The sequence below is a fragment of the Cupressus sempervirens genome, chromosome 10 (assembly GCF_028749045.1).
Source record: "Cupressus sempervirens isolate cs-2001-9-10 chromosome 10, ASM2874904v1, whole genome shotgun sequence".
NCBI lineage: Eukaryota > Viridiplantae > Streptophyta > Pinopsida > Cupressales > Cupressaceae > Cupressus > Cupressus sempervirens.
The window spans coordinates 559,966,299-559,990,421 of record NC_143127.1 but is presented as its reverse complement, the minus strand read 5'-3'; the positions used below and the strand labels follow the sequence as shown (position 1 = coordinate 559,990,421).

Here is a 24,123-nt window from a genome sequence, read left to right as displayed (position 1 = left end):
CACTCCACACTTGGTGGGAAAGTTGTAATTAGAAATATTTCAAACTTCGCATTATGGCACAAAATCCAACTCCCCACAAAATGTTTCCAAATATTAAATTTAATATTTTGAGTGTCCTAAAATGGGTTACAATTGACCATAAAACAATTTTTAACAAAAGGGGACATGACAAATTCCTCGCCACCCCTCCCACATCCCCTCTGAATTGCTTGTCCTCAAGCAATTACATAGAGCTCCAAGGTTCTAATGTCACAATGTTTTTTCATGAAAAAAATTGAATACCAAACCTTGATTCTTTTTCGATGGGGTGTAGCATCTTACTCCAAGAGACACCTTGCAAACTTGAAAGATCAACTTCTTTAGTGACACTGTCATGAAACCAAAAAAAATATCCATGCAAACCTTTTGAACGTTCACTCTAATTCCAAATCTGAGCCACATATTTCCAAAGAAATTTACCTAATGCCATTTCATCCATTCTCCTTACTTTGGCAACTTGTTCTATAGTCATGTATATGCACCAGCATGAGACACACTTAACAATCCTGTAACTTCTAGCAATAATATAAATCTGATTTTTCCTACTTTTAGATCTGTTATAAGAGTCGTTGTACTCCCCAGTACAGGAAATATGAATTTCAAGAATAGCCATTTCTTTTTCTTCCACAGTGCTGGAATATACATCACAAGAATTTACAACAATAGGCCCACACATGTTACATACAACTTAATGGACTGATCTATAATAGAAAAACTTCAATGGAGGAGTATGAAATACCTCCATACAACAGCCACATATGATCCACAACTCTCCAAAGACTGAACAAAATCTCCAATCTTACACTAGTTTGTCAACATTGTACTGTTCAAAACCAAACTGTTAAGCCCACAACTTTTGAATCTGATTTGAATTGAGAAGATATAAATATGAAAATAGCCTATATCAGCACCAAAATGATCTATACCATCAGTATACTTCATAGTACACAATATCCACGAATCTTTACACAATTTCACCGGAAACCTATAGACAGCACATACATATTGCAATAGAGGGACAACCTTCTTGAATCTCCTCCAAATTTAAGTTATGATTACTGGAGTTTTTGACACTGGCAATGATGATCTTCCCTTCTCATTATGCAAGGAATTATCCCCAACTACAACATTATAAAGCTCTTAAAAACTAAAGTCATCAAGATCAGCAACAACAAATTATCTATGAACTGCAAAAGTGGGAATCGTATGTAATGTCCATCAATGTGATCAGTGCGAAATGGGGGTGCCAGCCATGTAAAAAAAGAAATTATCTTTGATAGAATCTGCATACTTCTCAAACCCTTGAAGGTCATCATCCCTGGAAATGCTTGTGCAATTGCATTTAGAGAATTGTAGCAGCTCAATATGAAGATAACTTTATCACTGTTAGGAACAATAGTAAATTCATACCACTTTGGTATTACTGAATGCTTGCTACTTTTGCAATACATTACAAGATTAGGCAGCTTTAATTCCGTGCTGCAGTACTTTCTTGAAATTTTCTTCTGGTACTATTGGCTTCCTCAATAAGACAAGCATTTTCTGTATATCTCCTTCATGATGCATCACATTCTATAACCAATGGCTTTGAGAACTATGAAATGAAAAATATGAAATATGAGATGACTAACTTCTAAAGTTTATCAGAATCTTCGTTTCATTAATCCATACAAAAGCCCCTTTATTTCTCATTGTGTCTAGAATCCCAGTGATCAATTTTTGGAGCCTCAGATTATCCTCTTTTGCTTTGCTACACATTATAAAATCATCAAGATATATCAAAATAGATTGTTCCAACTGATCATTACACACTTGATTCACCATGGATGAAAAAGTGGTTGATGGATTAATCATATTAGATGCTATGACCAAGAACTCAATGTATCCAATAAGGCACCTGAAGGTTATGTTCAACCCATAACCCAGCAAACAAAGATTTGGTGATAACTTGATTTCAAGATAGTCTTTGAGGAATAAAGAACAAGATTCACATTCTCACAACCAATTTCAAAACTTATATTATGCTGACATTCCCTAGCCGATACGAACTTGGGAACATATTTTTGAACACCTTATTATGCTGATTTGGAAGCATTAGCATTTGAAAACCAAATTAAAGATTGCATTTCTCACCACAACCTGAAATGATACACATATTCTCCAAGAGTAAGAATACCTCTTATCCTTCCAATCATCTAACATCAAACCCCTCAATTTTACTATTCCAGTATGAAAGCATCCATGCTTTTTTGCTCAATTGGGGGACTTGGTTTCCGCGAGTTATAGATAAGACTAGCTCAACCTCCTTCCATGAGGTAGTAATACCCTCAACCTGTATATCCTTATAGCTCACCATTTTTTTCAAATGCATGCCTATCCATGATGCTACTATGAAATTCAATCAATGGATAACCCTTCGAGAGTATAAAGGATAGGGCATATTCCTTCATCTTGAAATCGTCAAATCCAACAATTATTGGTGCATTTAAAGGGCTGTAGTATTGGTGCCATTGTTGGCATTGTTGGTGACTGCTGAAGGATGCGGGCCTTTCCTATACAGGCTGTGATTGGTGTCATTTAAAGCTCAAGGTGGAATGTGTTTATTCTACTGCAAATTGGAATTATATCAAACATTTCAGGTTCCCCTTATGTTTAATTATAATTTTTAATTTGTGAAGCAATAAATTTGCAAGTCATTAATAGCAAGATTGTTCAGAATTTGATATTTGGCATTATTAGTGGTGAGTTTTTTACTTGCATATTCCAGTATTTGATAAACACTGAAACATTAATATATTTGAAAAAACACAAGATTGCAAGACATTTCAAAACAAAAACAATCTTATCCAGCATTACAGTAGTGTGAGCCAGCGGGTTTAATACAGCCTTATTCAGTGAAATAAAATTTATTAATGGAGAAAGGTTTATCTAAGTCCTCCTTGACTTTGTTCCCAAATTTGGCATGCTTCTCTTTTGAAACTTCTGAAAAATTAGCTTGAAAGTCTTCTTGTTCTATCTCCTTTTCATTTCCTAGGATCTCAATGGTTGCTCCTTCAACTTCTAGCTCTGATTTTTTATCATTTTGTGGATACATTTCATTTATTTGATGATCGCAGACATCCTCCTTTTGATTATTTTCATGTAGTTTTTATCCTTTCTCAACCGTTCTTCGTCCGCTTCAGAATTCACAAAGTACCTGTCAAAATATATTACCCTTTTGCTTCAGGTTTATACTGGTACTCTTTAAAGATTTTTATTATCTCTTCCTCTTGAGGCATAGCCTTCTCACCCATTCTAAGACTAGTATTCTTGAAATGTTGGAGATTCTTTAATAATCATGTATTCTACACACCAATTAGAGATTTTTCATATTGTCATTTTGTCTCATTCTCTTAACCATTGAATCAAAAAAACCCACGATTCATATCAATCATCTTATACCCAACAGGCTGGCAAGATTATGCTTTGATAACACTATAGTTGCCTCAACCCAAAATATAAAATTACTCTCAGATGTGGAAAATGGATTCATAAATATTGTACAGAACTTCACCAAAAACACCAAACTGGTTAGCTACATTTGCATAGAAACATGATTTACCTGATATGTGCATACTACAATCAGGTCTGAAACTGATCTATTAGGGCAGCAACATATATATATATATATATATATATATATATATATATATATATATATATTCGAACTCCAGTTCGTAAGAAAAACCCACAAAAACTTTTACATCCAAATACCACCAATGTCACTGTAATATTACAAACTAATATTTGATTTCCAAATGAAAGATACATAGATTACAATTTGATGCAAGATTAATAGCAGCTGAAAAACCCATCAAAACATGTGTGGAATTACTGCAGCAATATTAATGAACCCCTGAACACACACAATAGAAAACTGTTGAAACTGCTAAAATCTTGAAACTCAAATGCAACTTCTTATTGAAATTGCTCTATGTGAACCTTTGGGTTTCGACGTTTCATCCATTATCCACCAACTGGTTTCTGTCCACTGAAGAATTTTGCAGAACATGGAGTTCATACAATGTGAAATTGAGAAGTAGAAATGGCATAATCTCTATTTTCCAAACATTCTTTGTATTTATCTTGTCCTTGGCCAATTGGGTGGGAAAATCATTAATTAGAAACATTACATATTTCCACTCCACTCTTGCTTTCCAAATCTGCACTAGGTGTGAAAATTTCAAAATCATTATTAAAATTATTTTATTTTCCCACTTCACTTCTGTTTTCCAAATTGCATTTGATGGGAAATGCAATAAGTAGAATATTTCAATTTCCCACTCCATTTGACGGGAAAGTTGTAATTAGAAATATTTTCAAATTTCCCATTATGGCACAAAATCCAATTTCCCATTATGGTACAAAATCCAAATTTCCCATTATGGCGTGAAATCCAACTCCTTGCTAAGTGTTTTAAATATTTGATTGTCCTTTTGTTATTGACAATAGTTAGACATTCATAAGCAAAACTTAATTATTACCCTTAATCTTTTTATGATTATCCCATACAAGAATAAAATGGGTAATTATTGACCATAAATCAATTTTAATTATTTTACAAAAAGGGACATGACATCAGTCATATCATCGTTTGAGTGAAACAACCGACAACCTTCCCATAGTTTAAACATTATAGAATTCAAAGACTAGTTATCCCCAGTGACCTGTGTTTGTATCACTTACATTTTACGACTGCCACAATTCAGGAGGCTATCTCTGGAAAAGATTTATCTTTTCGGCACTATTTCTAATGCAAAAGAAATATTGTCATCAAATTAATATCTTGTTTAAGAAAGCAACTCTTCTCTTCTGTGATCTGGAGTACTAGTTTATCTTTATTTATAAAGAGCAAACAATTTCAAATTTGTTGGTGGATGTTAATGCAGAATTGATGTTTGTTTCAGTTAAAGCATCTGCTTTTCAGAGGCACGCTTATAATTTTCTGTTGCAGATTTGTCAATGCATCTGGAGCATTTTTATATCCAGTCTATGGCCAAGCAGAGCTCCCTCAAGCTTTTTGCCGTACCGCTGCTATTAAAGGAACAATTTATGTAAGTATCAGATTAGACTCCAAGGTCTATACATACCTGAGATTGTGAAAGGAGTTATTTTCAGTTTATATAGGGATTTTATTGGAAAAAACTATGCATTGTTTATGTGGCTTTGTTTTTAAGACTTGTTATGGTGTCTTGAGTATGGCTTCAAGTTTTGTGGTTAGTGGTTGACAGGGTTTGGTAACTGCTTCAATCCACAGTTCATAAAATTATATGTTATGAACCCAAACAGAGAATTTCTGAGAGTGATGATGAAACTGTAGACATAATTGACAAACAAAGTTTAGATTTTTTAGGGGATGCTCGGATGGTGTTCTGGTGGAATAGTAATTATGATAAAGTAAACCCCAGTTTTAGTTTCTGTAACTGCTGTTTTGGGTGCTTTTATTAGTTTATTTGACTGCTCTTTGTAGATTTTCTATAGTGCTGCTTTATTCTGGGCAAGACAGCCGGCATATTTTTAGAGTTTTCTATGTTAAACTTTAAAGATAACAGACAATAGTACATTTTGTTTTTCCTTGATCACCCAGGTTCGAGTCTATTTATGAGACTAGATGGTCACTAGTTTGTATCAGAACTGTAGAACCAAAAATCAGAATAATGAAAAGTTCAGACAGCAATTGTTACATTCTGATTTCAGTTTTTAATTAATTATATAATTAGTTGCACTTTCAAAAGTCTGTGCATATAGGCTGTAGCACTAAGAGTTGTAGGTTTGATCAAGGTTTAAGTGAGCCAATTATGTCAAACTGTCATGCTCTTTGTTGAATTTTAACACTATCTGTAATGAGCCCTGCTGGCTCGCACTCTACTATGCTGTAGAATATATTTTTTTGTATTTTGAAAGCTTTATGTTTTGTGTTGCGTTTTTTCAAATATATGTGTTTTTTTGGTTTTTTCTCAGAATATGAAATATATAACAATGCATGGAAATTGAAAGTGCAAATTCTTCCTTCTATATTTTATTATGCAAACTGTGACAATGATGGCAACTAAATATAATGCACACACTGAAAATTCAAATTGCAAGAACCTGGTAATGCTGCTATGCAATGGTGCGTTCCAATAATGAAGAATAATGATCATAAATTTGCCCAGCAGAGATATGGACCCTTTAGAAAATGAATGCAGGTCTGAAATTGTGACACAGGTCTTTCATACACCCATTATGCCTCTATCAATCTGATCGCAGCCTTGAAAACTTGGTCGCTGCTTCTCTGTAGAGAATTGCGGCCAGTCACCTTGCTGTGTATGTGAAATATTGGTGCCGAACTCCATGCTAATGCCTCTGAAATTCTTAGAATGCACTGCGTCCAACCTCAGCAGTCATGTCATCTTCCAAGCATGGATCGATTTAGACATTCGATCCCAAACAACAACAGAAAATAGGACAATTCATTGGCAATTGAAAGCCAATTCAAAATGCAAGAAAAGTTTGAAAGAAATTCACAATTCCTTCAGCTCAAACCCTCAAACTACTCAACACCAAATAATAAAATGCTCAAGAATGAATATCCCTCTCCAAGAGCTTGCTTTTAAAATATTTCAATTCAAATGGCTTCTCCTTCACACCAAACAGCCAATGACTTCATGTTTACACTTTTCACTTAAAAGGCTTCATTTCTCATAAACAATTTTATGTTATAATTTAAAGTTGACAAATAATAAAGTCATTTAATTAATTTAAACTCCCCCATTGCTCCAAAAATGACATTTTCATTATATAATGTTTTTGACACACAAGGTCTTTGTTTCATGTGTCCATGATTTAAAACTCATCTTGATCCCAACTTGCTATAACACTAAGGTGCCCATTAAACAATTTCAATAAAAATAACAACCTTAATTAAATTATAACTAATTATGTACCCAACTTGTGAAAATGGCCTAACAACACCGAAATCGAAAATCTGATAGCATAGGAGTGATCCTGATGATAAAAGATGATGAATGGTCCTGACTAGGTGACCGACTTACTAAAAATAGATGCACCCTCCAAGAATCTTGGAGCCCAAACTGAAAGTCAGAAGTAACATCTGAAAGTATCATATAACTCCTCTAAATCATCTGAGCTTACTTGAATCATTTGTTGACTTACTATAAATAGGATGTCCCTTGAAACAGGAACCATAATTGAAAATACAAATAAACTAAGTTGCCTGTTCTGGTTTGGGACAAGTTCGGATTCGGGTATAGGTTGGTTCCTTCCATCTTTGAGACTCAACAAGCTCTTGAACAAAATCTACTACACGGGATGAAATAACAGTATTGTTTCTAGAGAGAAACAACCCAACATGAGAATCAACTTCCCAACCAGATGACACTTTGCATATATTATGTGAAGAAGAGGGAGTAGTGTCATGATTTGTCACAGAACTTACTAACAAACCCACCTCTACCTCACAAGGACTCTATTAACCTGTCCAACATAATCGATCAATGTGCTGGCTCCTGGAGAACCTGACACAAGAGGCTCTTTGCAGCTCTCAATCAGTAAACTCATCCTAGCTAAATCCACTGCACCTGGGTATCGACTCACCATCAACTGCCATAGAAGGAAGTTGAACTGAAACTGTAACTGGTTAAGTCTGTACTGAACTGAACTCCATAATATCCTCGTCTAACTATAACTATGATTCCTGAAGAGTCAACTGGGTGCTCTCCAATATCTCAGAAGTCACCTCAAGCTCATGAGCGAGCTCAACTACCTCCTATTCCTTTCCAACAAGGCATCATAACAAGTGCAACCCTACTTGAGAAGGTAGTCTATTTTAGCCAATAGCTACAAATAGTTGTGTTTCATTAGCTTGATGGCCTCTTGAGGGGTATGAAAGTCTGCAAGGTAAAGACTGCTATCACACTGCTCAGTTGTCACAAGAGCACCCAATCCATAGGTAGTTAACATCGGATAGGCAACGCTATAATGCTTTATAGCTGTAGCAATCTGATCACTCACCCTCAATTGCCTAGCCATAGGGTGTCTCTGAACTCCCTGACTCTCATGTAAGCTCTCTGGCCCACAAACTGCATTGTGATAGGACGATGTATTTGCATTGCTCATCTCATGACACACAACATTATGTGTGCTATCATCTTCGCGCACATTAACAACTAGGGTACTGTTGCTGAGTACATCGATGAATGACTCATCTGAATAAGTAGAGGCTGCTGCTATATCAATCTCCTCACATGCTTTCCCTCCCCATGTAGCCACAAGTCCTTGTGAGTCATGATCTTGGGAGCTATCATCAACCAATGAGTCCTCTGAACCATTATCTAAATGATATGACAAATTAGACTCACAACAGCACGAGTCATCATGATAGGTATGTAATGTCCCCTCTTTAGTTCGACATGACATTGATCATGGATTTTGCCTATTCCAGACTCTCGTACGCAAATGATGTGGAGAGAGAGTCAATTCTGCGGATCAGGTGGTCATATCTTGCTCTTGAAGAAGTGTTAAGAGGTTATATTTTATTATTATGTGTTATTGGGGCCTACATGTTATAATTTTAAGTTGAGTTGCACTTTTTATTTTATAAAATTACTTTATTATAAAAAGTGCATTATAATGAGATTTTATAAAGGATGTTTCTAGAAGTTCTAGAAAAAGTGCATTATAATGAGATTTTATGAAGGATGTTTCTAGAAGTTCTAGCAACTTCTTAGAAAAGTGAATAAATAGAGGGCTGGGCCTCTCATTTTGGACAGGTTTGGATTTGAGATTTCTTCTACATCTTCCATTGTGGAGCAAATTTGTAGTCTCTTGGGTCTGCAAATTATTATTTGATCTTTGGGAACGAATCACTCCCTTGGATTGGCGACTTTGAGGGTGTGAAATATCACCTGAATTGTTGCATTTGAGGAGTTGGTAATTCAGCCATCTCATTTGGACTTTATTGAGATTCAGTTATAAGGGTTTACTTTGGTTGGAATAAGGGTTTCAGTTGTGCTCTAGCATTTGTGGATTGATTAACAGGGTTTGAAGACACAGTTGTGCATTATTTTTAGACTGCCAGTCCAGGGTTTGGACCCACGTTTTTGCTCATAACTCCTAATTGGCTTGACGGATGAATTTCATATTTTAGGGGGTTATTCAGCAACCCTAGGCGCCCAGATTTATTGCTTTTGAAGTGACAAAAAACGCTGCAATATTTTTATCTAGCAGCCGTACCAGGCCGTACCTGTACGGCCTTGTCAGTTGGGCAGCAGTAGCAATTTTGTGAGTCAGTTTGGGGCAGATTGTGAGGTCTTCGTGTGGCATTAATTCAGCATTCATATCCGGCAAAATTGGAGCTATTTCAGGTGCACAAACTGAAGTTTTGATTGCCAAAATATTGCATGTTATGGATTAGAACAGTCAGCACTGTCATTGCATAAATAGTTATTTCCAGTCATTAATAACTGTTGTAAAAGTTTCATCATTTGCATTCCAAATCTGAACTGGGTTATTGTTGATGTCATAACATTGCATTGTCAAGAGCTTGATGTATTAGAAGTGCATAGTTGTGACAGTCTCTCATTGTAATCAGTTTGTGAATAAATAGAGGGCTGGGCCTCTCATTTTGGACATGCTTGGATTTGAGATTTCTTCTACTTCTTCCATTGTGGAGCAAATTTGTAGTCTCTTGGGTTTGCAAATTATTATTTGATCTTTGGGAACGAATCACTCCCTTGGATTGGCGACTTTGAGGGTGTGAAATATCACCTGAATTGTTGCATTTGAGGAGTTAGTAATTCAGCCATCTCATTTGGACTTCATTGAGATTCAGTTATAAGGGTTTACTTTGGTTGGAATAAGGGTTTCAGTTGTGCCCTAGCATTTGTGGATTGATTAACAGGGTTTGAAGACACAGTTGTGCATTATTTTCAGACTGCCAGTCCAGGGTTTGGACCCACGTTTTTGCTCATAACTCCTAATTGGCTTGACGGATGAATTTCATATTTTAGGGGGTTATTCAGCAACCCTAGGCATCCAGATTTATTGCTTTTGGAGTGACAAAAAATGCTGCAATATTTTTATCTAGCAGCCGTACCAGGCCGTACCTGTACGGCCCTGTCAGTTGGGCAGCAGCTGCAATTTTGTGAGTCGGTTTGGGGCAGATTGTGAGGTCTTCGTGTGACATTAATTCAGCATTCATATCCGGCAAAATTGGAGCTATTTCAGGTGCACAAAATGAAGTTTTGATTGCCAAAATATTGCATGTTATGGATTAGAACAGTCAGCACTGTCATTGCATAAATAGTTATTTCCAGTCATTAATAACTGTTGTAAAAGTTTCGTCATTTGCATTCCAAATCTGAACTGGGTTATTGTTCATGTCATAACATTGCATTGTCAAGAGCTTGATGTATTAGAAGTGCATAGTTGTGACAGTCTCTCATTGTAATCAGTTCTATTTGCTGTCATAAAATTAGAATTGCATTGGACTTCATATTTGAGTTTCATATTGTCATCTATCTCTTAGATTGGTAGTGTTATAATCTGGAATTGTTGTTCATACATTATTGGCATCATATATTGAGGTTTCGTTGTACAACAATTAGTAATATTGCAGCCTTATTCGGTTACATGCCAACTGTTTGACAAAATTCCTAAGTCCAGTTTGAGGGTTTCAGTGGCCTTTATAGTAAGGGTCATTACAAGGTAACTTCAGTAGTGTCGACATCACCAATGCCAATATCATTCCCTTATAAAATCTCTACTGTATCATGCTGCTGCAAGCATGACTCACTGCTGTCATAGGAACCAGTAGTATAACTCATATTTTCCATACAATCCTCAAAACTTACACTCTCACCATGCAAGTCACAATTCATACTGATACCTATAACATCCTCCACGTTTCCCCCTTGTCATCAACTCCCTCAATAGACTGAAACATAGGACTGCTGTCATGCTAATCTGAACTATGAGCACCTACTCTTTCCTTAAGTTAAGTCTGATTTTTAATCTCTACGGGAGCTATCTTGTTGGTCACTAACTATTGAAAGTGTTGAGAATGTTAGCCTCATAGTAAATTGAACAAAATATAATACGTGATAGTATTAAATTATTGATAATAAATCTAATTATGGAAGGTTGATTATAATACACACATACACATATAAACTGTCATAATATATATATATATATATATATATATATATATATTATTAATGCAAAGTACCCAATCATTATCGGTGGAAATCTGTTAATATCTACTTGTACCTAATGCAGATTATCATCGACTTTAGATATGTATTACCACTGATCACCTTGGGTAAGTATCGGGTGAGTTGCAAATCATATCGGATGTATTACTAATGATGTTTGTTATGAAGCGGTGCTTCTCTAAAGCACTATAGATATGTATTGAGGCATGATCACTATGTGATCACAATTCTATATATATAGTGCTTCTCCAAAGTGCTATAGATATGTATTGAGGCATGACCACTATGTGATCATGTTTCATCAAAGTGGTTATATAAAATCAAATATGCTTCAGATGGCAGTATTGAAAAACATAAAGCAAGATTTGTTGTTCAAGGTTTTTCCCAGAAGGCAGGTATTGATTATGAGGAAACCTTTGCTCCAATTGCTCAACACACTTCGATAAGGACAATTATTGAAATTGCACATTCAAAGGATGGAAGATACATCAAATGGAAGTCAAGACCACATTTTTGAATGGTGTTATTAATGAAGTATATATTGAACAACCTAAAGGTTTTGTTATAAAAGATAAGAACATATATGTATGTAAACTAAAGAAAGCTCTTTATGGCCTCAAACAAGCACCATGAGCTTGGTATGAAAGGATAGATAGCTACCTCTCCAAACTAAGATACTCCAAAAATGAAGTTGATCTTAACATATATTTTAAAATATCTAATGGTGACATGTTAATACTTGTTTTATATGTTGATGACTTATTAATAACAAGTGAAGATCATTTAATTGAAAGATGCAAACAAGATCTTATAGCTGAATTTGAAATGAAGGATCTAGGCCTACTACACTATTTTTTGGGTCTAGAAGTATGTCAAAAGAAAGATCATATTTTTCTAAATCAAGGGAAGTCCACCCATGACATATTGACTAGATTTGGGATGATGGACAACAAACCCCTAGCAACTTTGATGGAAACATATGTACACAAGCTAAAAGAAGGTGTGAATTCAGAGTCTATTGATCACACTCTCTACAAAGTCCTAAAGTAACGAGAATCAGAATCGACAAGGCCGAATCGAATTGCGAACCGGCCTTGAATCGGAATCGAATCGGCAAATTTTAAAAACCTTTGAAATTTATTAACTTATTTTATAAACCTTTTATTGCTGATTTGATTCATCGATTTACAAAAAAATGTTTGGCTTGAATCGAATTGCCGAATCGCATGAATCGTCGCGATTCTCGTTACTATACTACAGATAGATCATTGGATCACTTATGTATCTAGTAAATACTAGCCCTGATATCAGCTATGCCACCAATGTTTTAAATCACTTAATGTGTGAACCAAAGAAAATTCATTTGATGGCTGCTAAACATATCTTGCGATATTTGCCTGGCACTATTGGTCTTGAGTTGAAGTACAAAAATGTTGAGGTTAAACATGAAGGATATATTGATTTTGATTAGGCTAGTTGTTCCATAAACCACAAGAGTACTACAAGGTATTGCTTCAGTCTTGGATCTGCAATGATATCTTGGTTCAGTAGAAAACAACCAACAGTTGCCTTGATTCCATCGGAGCTGAATATATGGTAGCTTCCATGGGAGCTCACAAAGCAGTATAGTTGAGAAAGCTATTATTGGGCCTTTTTGGAAAGCAAATAAGTCCCATAGTGATTCATTGTGATAACCATAGTTGCATCAAACTTTCTACTAACCCTATCTTCCACAATCGATCAAAGCACATCGAGACTCATTACCATTACATAAGAAACATGGTTGACAGAAATGTTATCAAACTGATTTATATCAGCACTAATGAGCAAGATGTTGACATTTTCACCATGCCTCTTGCAAGGTTGAAAATAGAGTACTTTAGAGGTAAACTTGGTATGACAAATTTGTAAATACATTTGTAAGTTATATTTATTCATGAATAATAGAAAATTATTTTGTTTGCAAACTTGTGTTAAATAAACCTCTGCATGCACAACAACTATTATTGGAGGGGGTGGGGGGAGGGAGCAGTCATATGATCTAAAATTTTTATCAATTCATTGCAATAGTTAGCGGGTGGGAAACCTATCCCAATGAACTCTAGTTGTTGATGGGTGAGCCGTCAAATGTCGGGTGCCTCCCCCGTGAGCAAGAGGAGTAAGTAGTAGATGGATGGATCGCGTGCTAATGTAAAAGTGGTGGGGTTGGTCGGCCATGAGATTTTAGATTGGGATCAGCCTTTCTTCTCTCTCTTTCCGATTCCATAGATGGTGGATAGTAGGAATAGGTGATTGAGTCAGTGGCCCTATCCCTATCTTGAAAGGTGACGATTTTTCTTATGTGTAAGGTCACTATTGTAAGGTGACGAGCTTATCAATAATTGATCTGTCTCTTAACACCAAAAATGTTGGAGCAAAGTGTTATCATTGTTCTTCGGGTCGGATTTTGCTAGACATCGTACTTTGATAGACTAGATTTTGCCGGACACCTTGATAACTAGCATGGTTCTTCGGGCCGGATTTTGCCGGATACCTTGATAACCAGCATGGTTCTTTGGGCCGGATTTTGCTAGACACCATACTTTGATAGACCACACTCAAAGTGGTGTTTAATCTTGTATTATATCTTCTTCAATTCCCTCCTTGCTAAAGAGGGACTGTTGAGAATGTTAGCCTCATAGTAAATTGAAGAAAATATAATATGTGATAATATTATTTTATTGATAATAAATCTAATTATGAAAGGTTGATTATATTACATGTCTATATGCATATACATCTCGTGTGGAAGTATGGGATTGGCTTGGAGTAAATTATCCTGACTCACATTTTCTTGAAACTTATACATACACATGTGTACTAATGATCACTTGTGGTTGTAGGATTCTATCAAAGAATTAAATTTTTAAATCATCTTCTTGACTTTACTGAATTGTAAGACATTAATCAAGAATGCATATGTGTTATGTGTCAACATGTGTTTGCTTCATGTTCTCATGCATTCATGTGTCTGCTTTGTGTTTTTATGTGTCTACTTTGTGTTTTCATGTACTCATATGTCTACTTTGTGTTTTTATGTGTCTACTTTGTATTTTCATGTACTCATATGTCTACCTCATGTATACTTCACGCTTTCATACATTAATGTGTGTACTCCATAAATCTCTTATGTCTTCTTGCATCCAATTATATGCTTTGTGTGGTGGTTATGCATAAATGATTTTTTTGCTCGAAGACAAGCAAAATCTAAGGGGAGGACTGTGATATCCCTATCAAAATAAATATAATTAAAATATAGAGAAATAATAAATCAATAAAATAATAATAATATAAATAATGATATAGTTATGATTTATTATAATCATACTATAATATTATATTGCTACTAAGATTTAAGATTAAATTTAAATTAATAATATATAAAGTAAATATATTAGGCAATAATATTAAAAATAATATTATTTAATAATGCTGATAAGAAATATAATGTAATCTATATATGTAATATAATATATATAATTAATATAATATAATTACTATTTATGAAAGAACATGACTCTAGGTATGAGAAACTATATATATAGAATATTATCAGTGAGAAATCATCATTCATAAATATGGAGAAAAACAAGAAAATATATATAACTGGTATGCAATCAGAAAAAAATGAAATAAATAAATTGAAGTCCCAATAGGGGACATTACAAAGTATCTGTTTTCTGCTTCATCTTTGTATGATCTTTTCAGGTCACCGGTTGTTACTTAGGGCTCTCATCTTTGGAATAACATATTAAGGTTAAGGACATTGCAACTCATAGTGCTAGATGGAAGGTTAGCAATGGTAGGAAGGTTTGATTCTGGGATATTGATAATCCTTTATGCTATTCTCAATCCTTTGCCTCTTTCATGGAGGAGTGCAAAGTGCGATTTGGTGATTGTGTTGTTGAGTACTGGATCAGCTCAAAATGGGCCAAATCTTTTGGAGGTCAATGATCCATTGTTGTCAATTCAGCTTTCTTTCAATGCCTTGTACTTAATCCTTGATGCCGAGGACCTTCTTATTTGGGTTGAAACTGCCTCAGGTTGCTTTTCAGTGGCATTTGCTGTCTTGTTGTTGCCTTTTTCTTTCTAACTTCCTTTCTGGGTGAAAGCCCAGGTCAAGAATCTGATCCCGAAAGTGAATATTTTCTTTTGGTTATTCCTCCTAAACAAGGTTCTTACTACTGATAATCTCTACATAAGGGGTTTCATTTTTCCTAATCATTGCTACTTGTGTATGAGAGAAGAGGAATCTGCTTCTCATATCCTGCTTCATTGCAACTATACTTTGGAGATTTGGCTCAAAGTGCTGATTAAATGGAACTTAAGCTGGGTTCTTCCACAGGAAATCCAGTCTTTTTTTAGTCAGTGGTGCTGCCCTTCATCTAATCAAATTATCAAAATTATTTGGTCCTTCATAATGCCTCATCTCATATGGGGATTTTGGAAAGAGCAGAATGACAAAATATTTAGAGATAAGGCTCTTCATCTAGAAGTGGTTCCTCACAATTTTTTTAGAGCCGTTTTTGAAGATACCATGTTTTGGAGAAGAATAGCAATAGATATCCTAGAATTACTTTTAAGAAGGATTTCTTATCTATTTCAAATAAGTTGAGAATTAAAACTGATATTTTCTAAACTAGTTGCCCAACTTAAGAAATGCAGGGATGGTTTGGTTTGGCTATATCCTCCAATTGGTTGGGTGAGGATTAATTTTGATGGCGCAGCCAAGGAGAATTTAGGGTTGGTTGGGTACGGGGGAATGATCAGAAATGAGGATCGCATTTGTCTCATGATAGTGGTTCTCCCCTTGGGTATTTAGTCTAATGACCTTGTTGTGGCCATAGGTGTCTTCCAAACTATCGAATAGTTCGGATCGTCCGATAGAGGGAGTCCCCAACAATGTAATAAGATTTTTGGAGTAGGAGGACATGGCTTCATGGACCATTGACAATATTATAAGATCCTCAATTCGTATGATTAAAACTTTTGAAAGGAGCTAGATTACTCATGTCTACAGGGAAACCAATGGGTGGCCGATGACCATGCTAACCTAGGGGTTAGACCTAAGGACATCAAAATATGGTATGAGGATGATAATTTGGAAGCAAATATTAAATCCCTCCTTTTTTTATGACAAACTTCATGGTAAATATGGAAAGCTGATATTCAATCATGATGACAACATACATTAATTATATATTCATTCTGAGGTGGGCTGATCGCCCGAAAGATAAGCACATTTCTAGTCATAATGCTTTCCCACACACTTTCTTAGTGGCTTTGTCTTTAACTTGGCTTGTTGACCTTTTGTTGTGGTGCCATCTATATTATTATGAAATTTTTTGCTCTATGATTGAGAGTGCTAAGTTGTTTGAGAATATGGGTGGTGAACAAATGAGGGTTAAAATTGCAAGCTATGAGGTATGGAAGAACAATAACACTATATGGTATTGTCTGAGGAAGGGTGGATTACTTTTGATGTGTGTTTTGTTCCACTACAACATACATAATCAAATACTTAATGTTTTGAGGAGAAACACCAAGCACACAATCCTCTCTTGATGTAAGGTCATCACTTGTGCTAAGCTTGCAAAGTAAGATCATGAAATGACTTCAAGGTTCCTTCTTAATTGTTGACTTCACTCAGTTATATGATGTGATATGCTGGTTATCATAAAGGGACTTACGCTATTCATTTAATGGATATCACTCTTGCACTTCTAAAGATTTGGCTCTACAATGTGCTATGAAAATTTAATTCTTGATCCTCCACTTCCACTCCAACTTAAACTTCTAACCTCTATTTCTATTTCTACATCTATTTTTAATGCAAGGAATTATGGATGACTTGGACTCTACTAGGTGTAATCTCACTAGCGACTCCACCCACCAAGTGCAAGCTTCTAAAAAATACACAAATGATTTTCATGTCAATATTCTCTATCTAATCCCATCATTTGGATGCAAACCAAAGATTGAACATCAATTGAAGTTAAGTGTTTTCATTGGCTTACCACACGAGGCACCCTTACCATCGGCAAGAGGCTAGTGGCTTGGATTTGTTCGAGTCAAACAAGAAAATATCCACAATAACTTCCATTCAACTAAACTATGTCAACATGAAAATAAATCTACTCCAAGTGAAAGATTGAGGAAACCTTACAACACTCCAAAGCAATAACAAGGAATCCATCATGAAGAACCAACAATGAATTATCAATTACTTTGACGAGCATAATAGCAACAATTTGACCAAGTCTTTCCCTTAGCTATCCTACTCTGTTCTATATCTCTAACGACTTACCACACAAGGCACCCTTACCATTAGCAAGAGGCTAGTGGCCCAAATTTGTTCGAGTCAAATAAGAAAACATGTACAACAACTTCCATTCAACTAAACTACTTCAACATGAAAAGAAATCTACTCCAAGTGAAAGATTAAAGAAACCATGCAACACTCCAAAGCAATAACAAGTAATCCACCATGAAGAACCAACAATGAATTATCAAATACTTTGACAAGCATTATAACAACAATTTGATCAAGTCTTCACCTTAGCTATCCTACTCTACTCTAGCTCCCTAATCTTTCCTCCTAGCTCTACTCTTTTTTGTAAACTAATTCCTTACAAATGAGAAGGCCTTGGTCTTTTATAGTTGGTCAATTACAATGAAGGGCTAAGATCGATTCAAGATCAAGGGCCAAGATTTCTTCCCACAAACCCTAATTAGGGTTTCCAAATTTGCAACCAATTAAACAAAGGCACCAATTAATGGCCCAATAAGAAAATTACAATGATTTTGATAGCCAATGAGAAAATGAGACTCTTGGCATGTTGTGATTAATTGTGCTTGAAACTGAAATTCTCTAATTGGAGAAGACAAACAACTGCCATGTCATCATCCATATCCTCTACTTGGACTCTTGGCTTGTAGAGTATCTCCCTACATTTGTGATTTTCTCTGTCCTTCGAAATTTCCTCATGGAATTGACTTGAATTGCTTGCATCTTTGTGTACTAGTGGACTTGATCTCTCTTGATTCTCCTTGAACATGTCCTCATGTAGCTAGATGTTCTTTGCTTTCCTAAATTTCCTCATGATTTCAGTCTGACTTTGTGGGTTGATAGCTTGACCACAAATCCTTCCTTTTCACTTGAGTTCGGGCTTAAGCCACCTCCTTGTAATACCCACTTGAAGTTTTGAGGTCTTGATCATCACCTTGCCCTCTAGCCTCTCCTTGTTGGCGTGACGATGGAGGGTTTCACTTGAGTTTAGGCTTAAGCCACCTCCTTGTAATACCCACTTGAAGTTTTGAGGTCTTGATCATCACCTTGCCCTCTAGCCTCTCCTTGTTGGCGTGACGATGGAGGGTATGCGCACCAACGCTGATTTTTGAAGAACGAACTTCAATTCAGCCCTTCTCCTTGTTGAATTCACCTTGCAAAAAATAGTAGAAGAGCATTAACTTTGTGAAAAATATGAAAATAAAATCACATCAATAATAATCAAACTTCATCTGAATTTAAAATCAACCATTTTGCAAAGAGGCACATTTTAGTCTCATCTCAATCTAAAATTATTTATTATTATTATTTCATTTTTTATTTCTATTTTTCCTCACTTTCTCTCTCAAATATTTATTTTTTCTCATCTCAATCTAAAATTATTTATTATTATTATTTCATTTTTTATTTCTATTTTTCGTCACTTTCTCTCTCAAATATTTATTTTTTAATAGAAGAGAGGTAGGATGGTTTTGGCGATCAACAAAGCATGATAGTTGGTCGGGAAAATTTTGAAGATGCAAAATTTCCCCAAGAAAGAGATTTTGGAAGATGCGAAATTTCCCCAAGAGATGGTGTTCTTAAATTTTTTCATTTGAATGTTCCTTGGCGATCCCTTGCTCTGTTCTTGTTCATGGTGTTGCCCTCATGCCATAAATCGATCTTCTAATACCTTGGAGGATGACAAACTTGGGAGACTCAATATGGCAAAATTTCCATTGGAGTGGAAAATCCTTTGAATTTTTTTTTATCAACTTCTTCCTCTCATCATTCTACAATTGCAATGCTTGAGTTGCCATCAAAAAAAAAGCCCGAGTCTTGTGATTTTTGGGAGGAATGAGGAGGGGGAGATTTCAAAAGATTCAAAATTTCCACAGAAGGGGAGATTTTGGAAGATCCAAAATTTCCACCAAAGGGGAGGTTTCAGAAGATCCGAAATTTCCACCAAGACATGGTTCTCTCACAAACTTCGTACCCTTTTCCAACATAGAAACCCATCTTTCCCTAACCAGTTTTTTTTCACTTTCCACTTGGACTTGGACCACGAAGATTCCCCTAAGTGGGGCATCAAAATGCTTGCACAAGCTTGAGAACGAAAACACTTCCTACTGAGCCAAAATTGGCCAAACTCATCTTGGACTTGGAGAATTGAAAAAAAAAATGTTGCCAACCAAAACTGCCTAAGACAACTACTCCTACTAGCTAAAGCCAAAAAAGAAGGGGTCCCCATTTGCAATGGGGTGTGGTGTGAAAACCACACAACAAGTACCTCTCTACCTAGAAATATTTCATGGAATCAACAAGGTCACACAAATCTTTGTGCAAGGATGGAATAATGACAAACTTAGTCTCTTTGGTAGGACTATGGTTGTTGATGAAGGCTGTGTGGGGGAGATTACTAGACTGAAGGGATTAAGTTTTACTGGGACAAGAAGATGTCTGTGTAAGCCACCAATAAGTTTCCCAAGTCCAAATAGGAGAAGAAGAAACTGGTGACGGGTTACAATTCCTACTTCTCACCTGAGTAGGTTAAGGAGATATAGCGGGGTTTGCTGAAGCCCATCATGGAATGCTTCACTATGGATGAGAGGTTCACCACAGTGTGTGGCCATCATCTAGTAATGTTAAACCATTTTAGACATAAGATTCACATATACCTTTTTATTTATTTATTATATTTGCTTAATGCAAGCAATATGGATCATAAGGACCCTAGTAATAACCTTGTTTTGTACCAAGGACTTATCTTCTCATCTCCGAACATTTTAGGGATACACATGCTACTACCCCTTTTAGAGTCCCTTTTGTTTTTGTGGAGGAAGAGGAAAATTAGAGCTCAGAGGAAGATGGTTGGGAAATTGAAGTTGATGAGGAAGATGCCCCTCATGCCCTGCTCAAGAAACTCAAAATATCGCTTGGGATGTAGTTTGTGGGGTTGAGTGAAGGTAAGGGTTTGGCCAAGGATGCTCGAAAGCCTGTGAGGTCGAGCAAGGGCAAGGGTTCTATTGCTACAACTAAGTTGAAGAATGCCCTTGCTATGGAGGATAATGCTGCTATCCCTTCTCCTTTAGCTAAGGCTATGGAAGCCCTTGTTTGTGCCTCTAAGGAGAAAATATAATGTCTTTGGAGAAGGGAAAAGAGGATATTCAGATTCTTGTTGACCATGATAACTCCCTAGATAATGATTTCCCTCCCCCCTCTCCTAGTTTTGTGCATCCTGTGCTTGCCTAGGATGAGGTGGAGATCTCTTGCTCAACTTTTGTTGCACTGAGCTCTCAAGACTTGCGCCAAGGATGGAGGAGGGGTTTGGGGTTCTGGAGATGACGAATGGTTACCTTCTCAAAGTGATAGATGGGCCTTCTATGAGATTAAAAGCTTGCACCTTAAGCATCGTGCCCTCTCATCTAAGTTTGATGAGATGCAGTGCATGGAGGTAAACCTCTCTAAGGTGTAGAGGGTTACTATTGTGACCCCTTCCAATGGTATGAAGAAATACTTTGGTGAATCTATTGTGTGTACTCTATGGACCAAGAATGAGAAGAAAGTGATGACTAAGTGCCTTTCCAGGAACATTGAGGCAATTGAGAAGACTAAGGAATTGTTCCATAAGAAGTTTGAAGAATTTAGTTAGAGAGTTAATAAATGTGATTCCACCCTTCGCAAGATCATAAACCCTAGCTATAAAGTGGTTAAGTTTTCAGCCGAGAATATGAATGCTCTGGTTGCATGCTAGAGAACAAGTATCAGGAAAGGGCTGTTCTGGATTTGGCGTAAGAGAAGGAGAGAACTAGGGCTAATACAGAGAATCTGATTCAAAAATTGAACCAGTTTGAAGAGGAGATTACACAAACTTTGAAAAGCCTGGGTTAGTCTTTGGTTGGGTTCAGTTCTATGTTTTGTGCTGGCTTTATGTTGGCTTTCTACTAGGGGTGGCTGGGCATGTCTTTTGTTTAATCTTTGTTGCTGTCCTTTGTTTTCTGTTTGGTTCTTTGTGATGAGTTTTATTGATCATCTTTTGTAAGTGCTTCGTAAAGGGTTTTGGGTCCCTTCAAAACCTGTATACAAAGCATACAAATAATAGAAAGAATCTATTATACAAGATATATACATTATCTAGACAATTAAATAAAGAAACAATCTAACTTAGGAGATATTATTTGAACAATGTAGGAAGCATTCAATGAGTAGGTATATTGAATCATTGATTATACTTTCACTGCTCTCATTACCTCTTAAGTGATGCTTTCTTTGCTAGATGAAGATGATGAAGGTCCATTGTTGCCTTCAATTGAGGACTTTAGACTAATTGTCCAAGTTGAATTGGGGGAAAAAACAATAACCATGTGGGAGAGTACAATTGAATATAGCAATAGTATGTAGATTAATTTGGAGAGATAACTAAGGCAAAGTAGTTCTCCAAGGAGGTGGGGTAATATCAGTGTATTGAGCTTGTGGAGACCAAAAGCCCCCAACGGGTGAGGAATAGTCAGAAATGGATCAGTCAAGATCTAGAAAACGTGGCTTGTTATCCTCACACTCCAAGCAAACACCATTGCATACAAGATCGTCAAGATTAGACAAAGGCAAATACCCCAGGGAATGTTTGGATCCATGGAACCATAGTTGTTTTCTCAAATGCAGCCCATGGTAAAATCGTTGCAATGTTTTCAGTGGAACTTACTTGATTCAATTCACATTGAATGGGTTGTTATATATATATGTAACAGCCAAGGAAGATTACACACATAGGATCTTGTTCTTCAATAAGTCATATTAGCTGTAGGAAAGGACCTTATCCCATGTAAATTTGTCAGATTGGGTTCATTTCAAAGTTTCCAAATGAGACAAAAGATAGTACAAAGTACAAATCTTTCTGGAATGAAGGAATTTAGTGTGACTGAGGAGTATACCTACTGAGCTTCAACTCTAGGGGACAGGGATAGAGGAAGTATACACATCTTCTTTTGTTAACCTTTCATATATATCAAAGGACACTTTGAGCCTTCTTAAATGGTATCTAGAGTTGTTTGATGCTTGCAACGGGGTAAGAAGTGCCATTTTTTTCTTGAGAAGTGTCATTGCAGAGAAAGCTTTGTAATTGTTTGTGAAGCATGTTTCATTTCCTTATGGTTTTGTGATTCTCTATTCTTGATCCTCTTTTTGTAATCTTTGCTTATTGTTGTATGAGGCCCATCCCTATCCTTCAAGGAGTTCTCACCAAGGGTTTCTTGACACTAAACATTTGTGTGTGGTGAAGGGTTTTTCATCATTTAAGAAACACAAACATCCAATTTGCAGATGACACTGCCATCATAATTGAAATGGTAGAAGAGAACATATGCCACCTCGTGTGTAAACTTGATATATTTTGCTCTGCCTCAAGTAGTAAAATTTTCTTACCTAAGTCTATCATGTTAGGTTGGGAGGAAACACCTCCTAATTGGTGTAATAGATTTTCTTTGTCCTGGGGAGGTCCCTCCCATCCAGAATCAGCCAGAAGATACTCTCCTCATACACCATTTATTATGCCTCAGCATGGCTATTTATTCAGGTCCAGTAGAATGCAAACTAAAAGTTTATCCATGTGTGAAAGAAAATGGTGAATACGTATTATAAAGATTTTGAAGGACTAGTATACTTAGTAAAAAATGTTTAATCAATATATATCTCTGTCGAACATCTCGAAACTGAAAAATGGGTTCATTCTTGTCAAATAGTCTCTGAGATCTACTAATCACATTGAATGGATCTCAAATAACCTTTCAAAAACTAAGTTTTTTTGATGTGTAAAATAATGAGGCCAGATTGTGCACCCACTTCCTAAGGGCTGACAAAAATTATATGGAATGTTTATCATTGTTTAAAGAAGGGAACTTCTAAAAACTAAAAGAAAAACAAAATCATTCTACCATATTTATTATTTTCGAGAGTATGAAAATAGGGCATTGAAGCTGAATGCTCAATAAGAAACACAAGTGACCCTACAAATAGAACTATTTAGACACATTTGTCAGCTAAAATTATTATAATGTATCCTCATTATAAGGTCTAAAAAAATATTGGATGTTTATGCTCACTAAAAAATGGGACTCTATAGGATTAAAAAACAAACAATATCATTGTAATAGGTTTTTAAATCCAAAAATAATACTAATGGACCATATATTTGTGTCCGGTAATGGTGATTAGTTCACATGGAGATTGAGAATACTTTTTATATTTTTATATGATACACTCTATTTAGAAAATAGAATTCATTTCTTAGATTGAATGTGTACAATGAAACTACTTATGTGTATTTTTATGGCCATACTATTGATTTCTTTATTAGGTCTACATATTATTTATTCTTAAAATTTAGATTCTCTATCAAAAGTGTATTTTGCTCTCCTCTTAAGAAGAATAAAATAGGAGGAATAGAAGAGGAAGAAGGAGAAGGAGAAGGTGAAGCAACAAAAGAAGAACAAGAACAAATAGAAGGATTAGAAGGAGGAGAATACA

The 24,123-nt window shown here is 35.8% G+C and overlaps 1 protein-coding gene across 3 annotated transcripts in view; it reads left to right on the top strand.

Moving 5' to 3' along the window:
* REP (Rab escort protein) overlaps nt 1-24,123 on the top strand; it is a 38,951-nt gene that overhangs the window by 6,616 nt on the left and 8,212 nt on the right. For all 3 annotated transcript variants that reach the window (XM_089807584.1, XM_089807585.1, XM_089807586.1), the window contains exon 3: nt 5,033-5,132. In XM_089807584.1, coding sequence (XP_089663710.1) covers nt 5,033-5,132 — 100 coding nt within the window. The remainder of the gene's footprint in view (nt 1-5,032; nt 5,133-24,123) is intronic.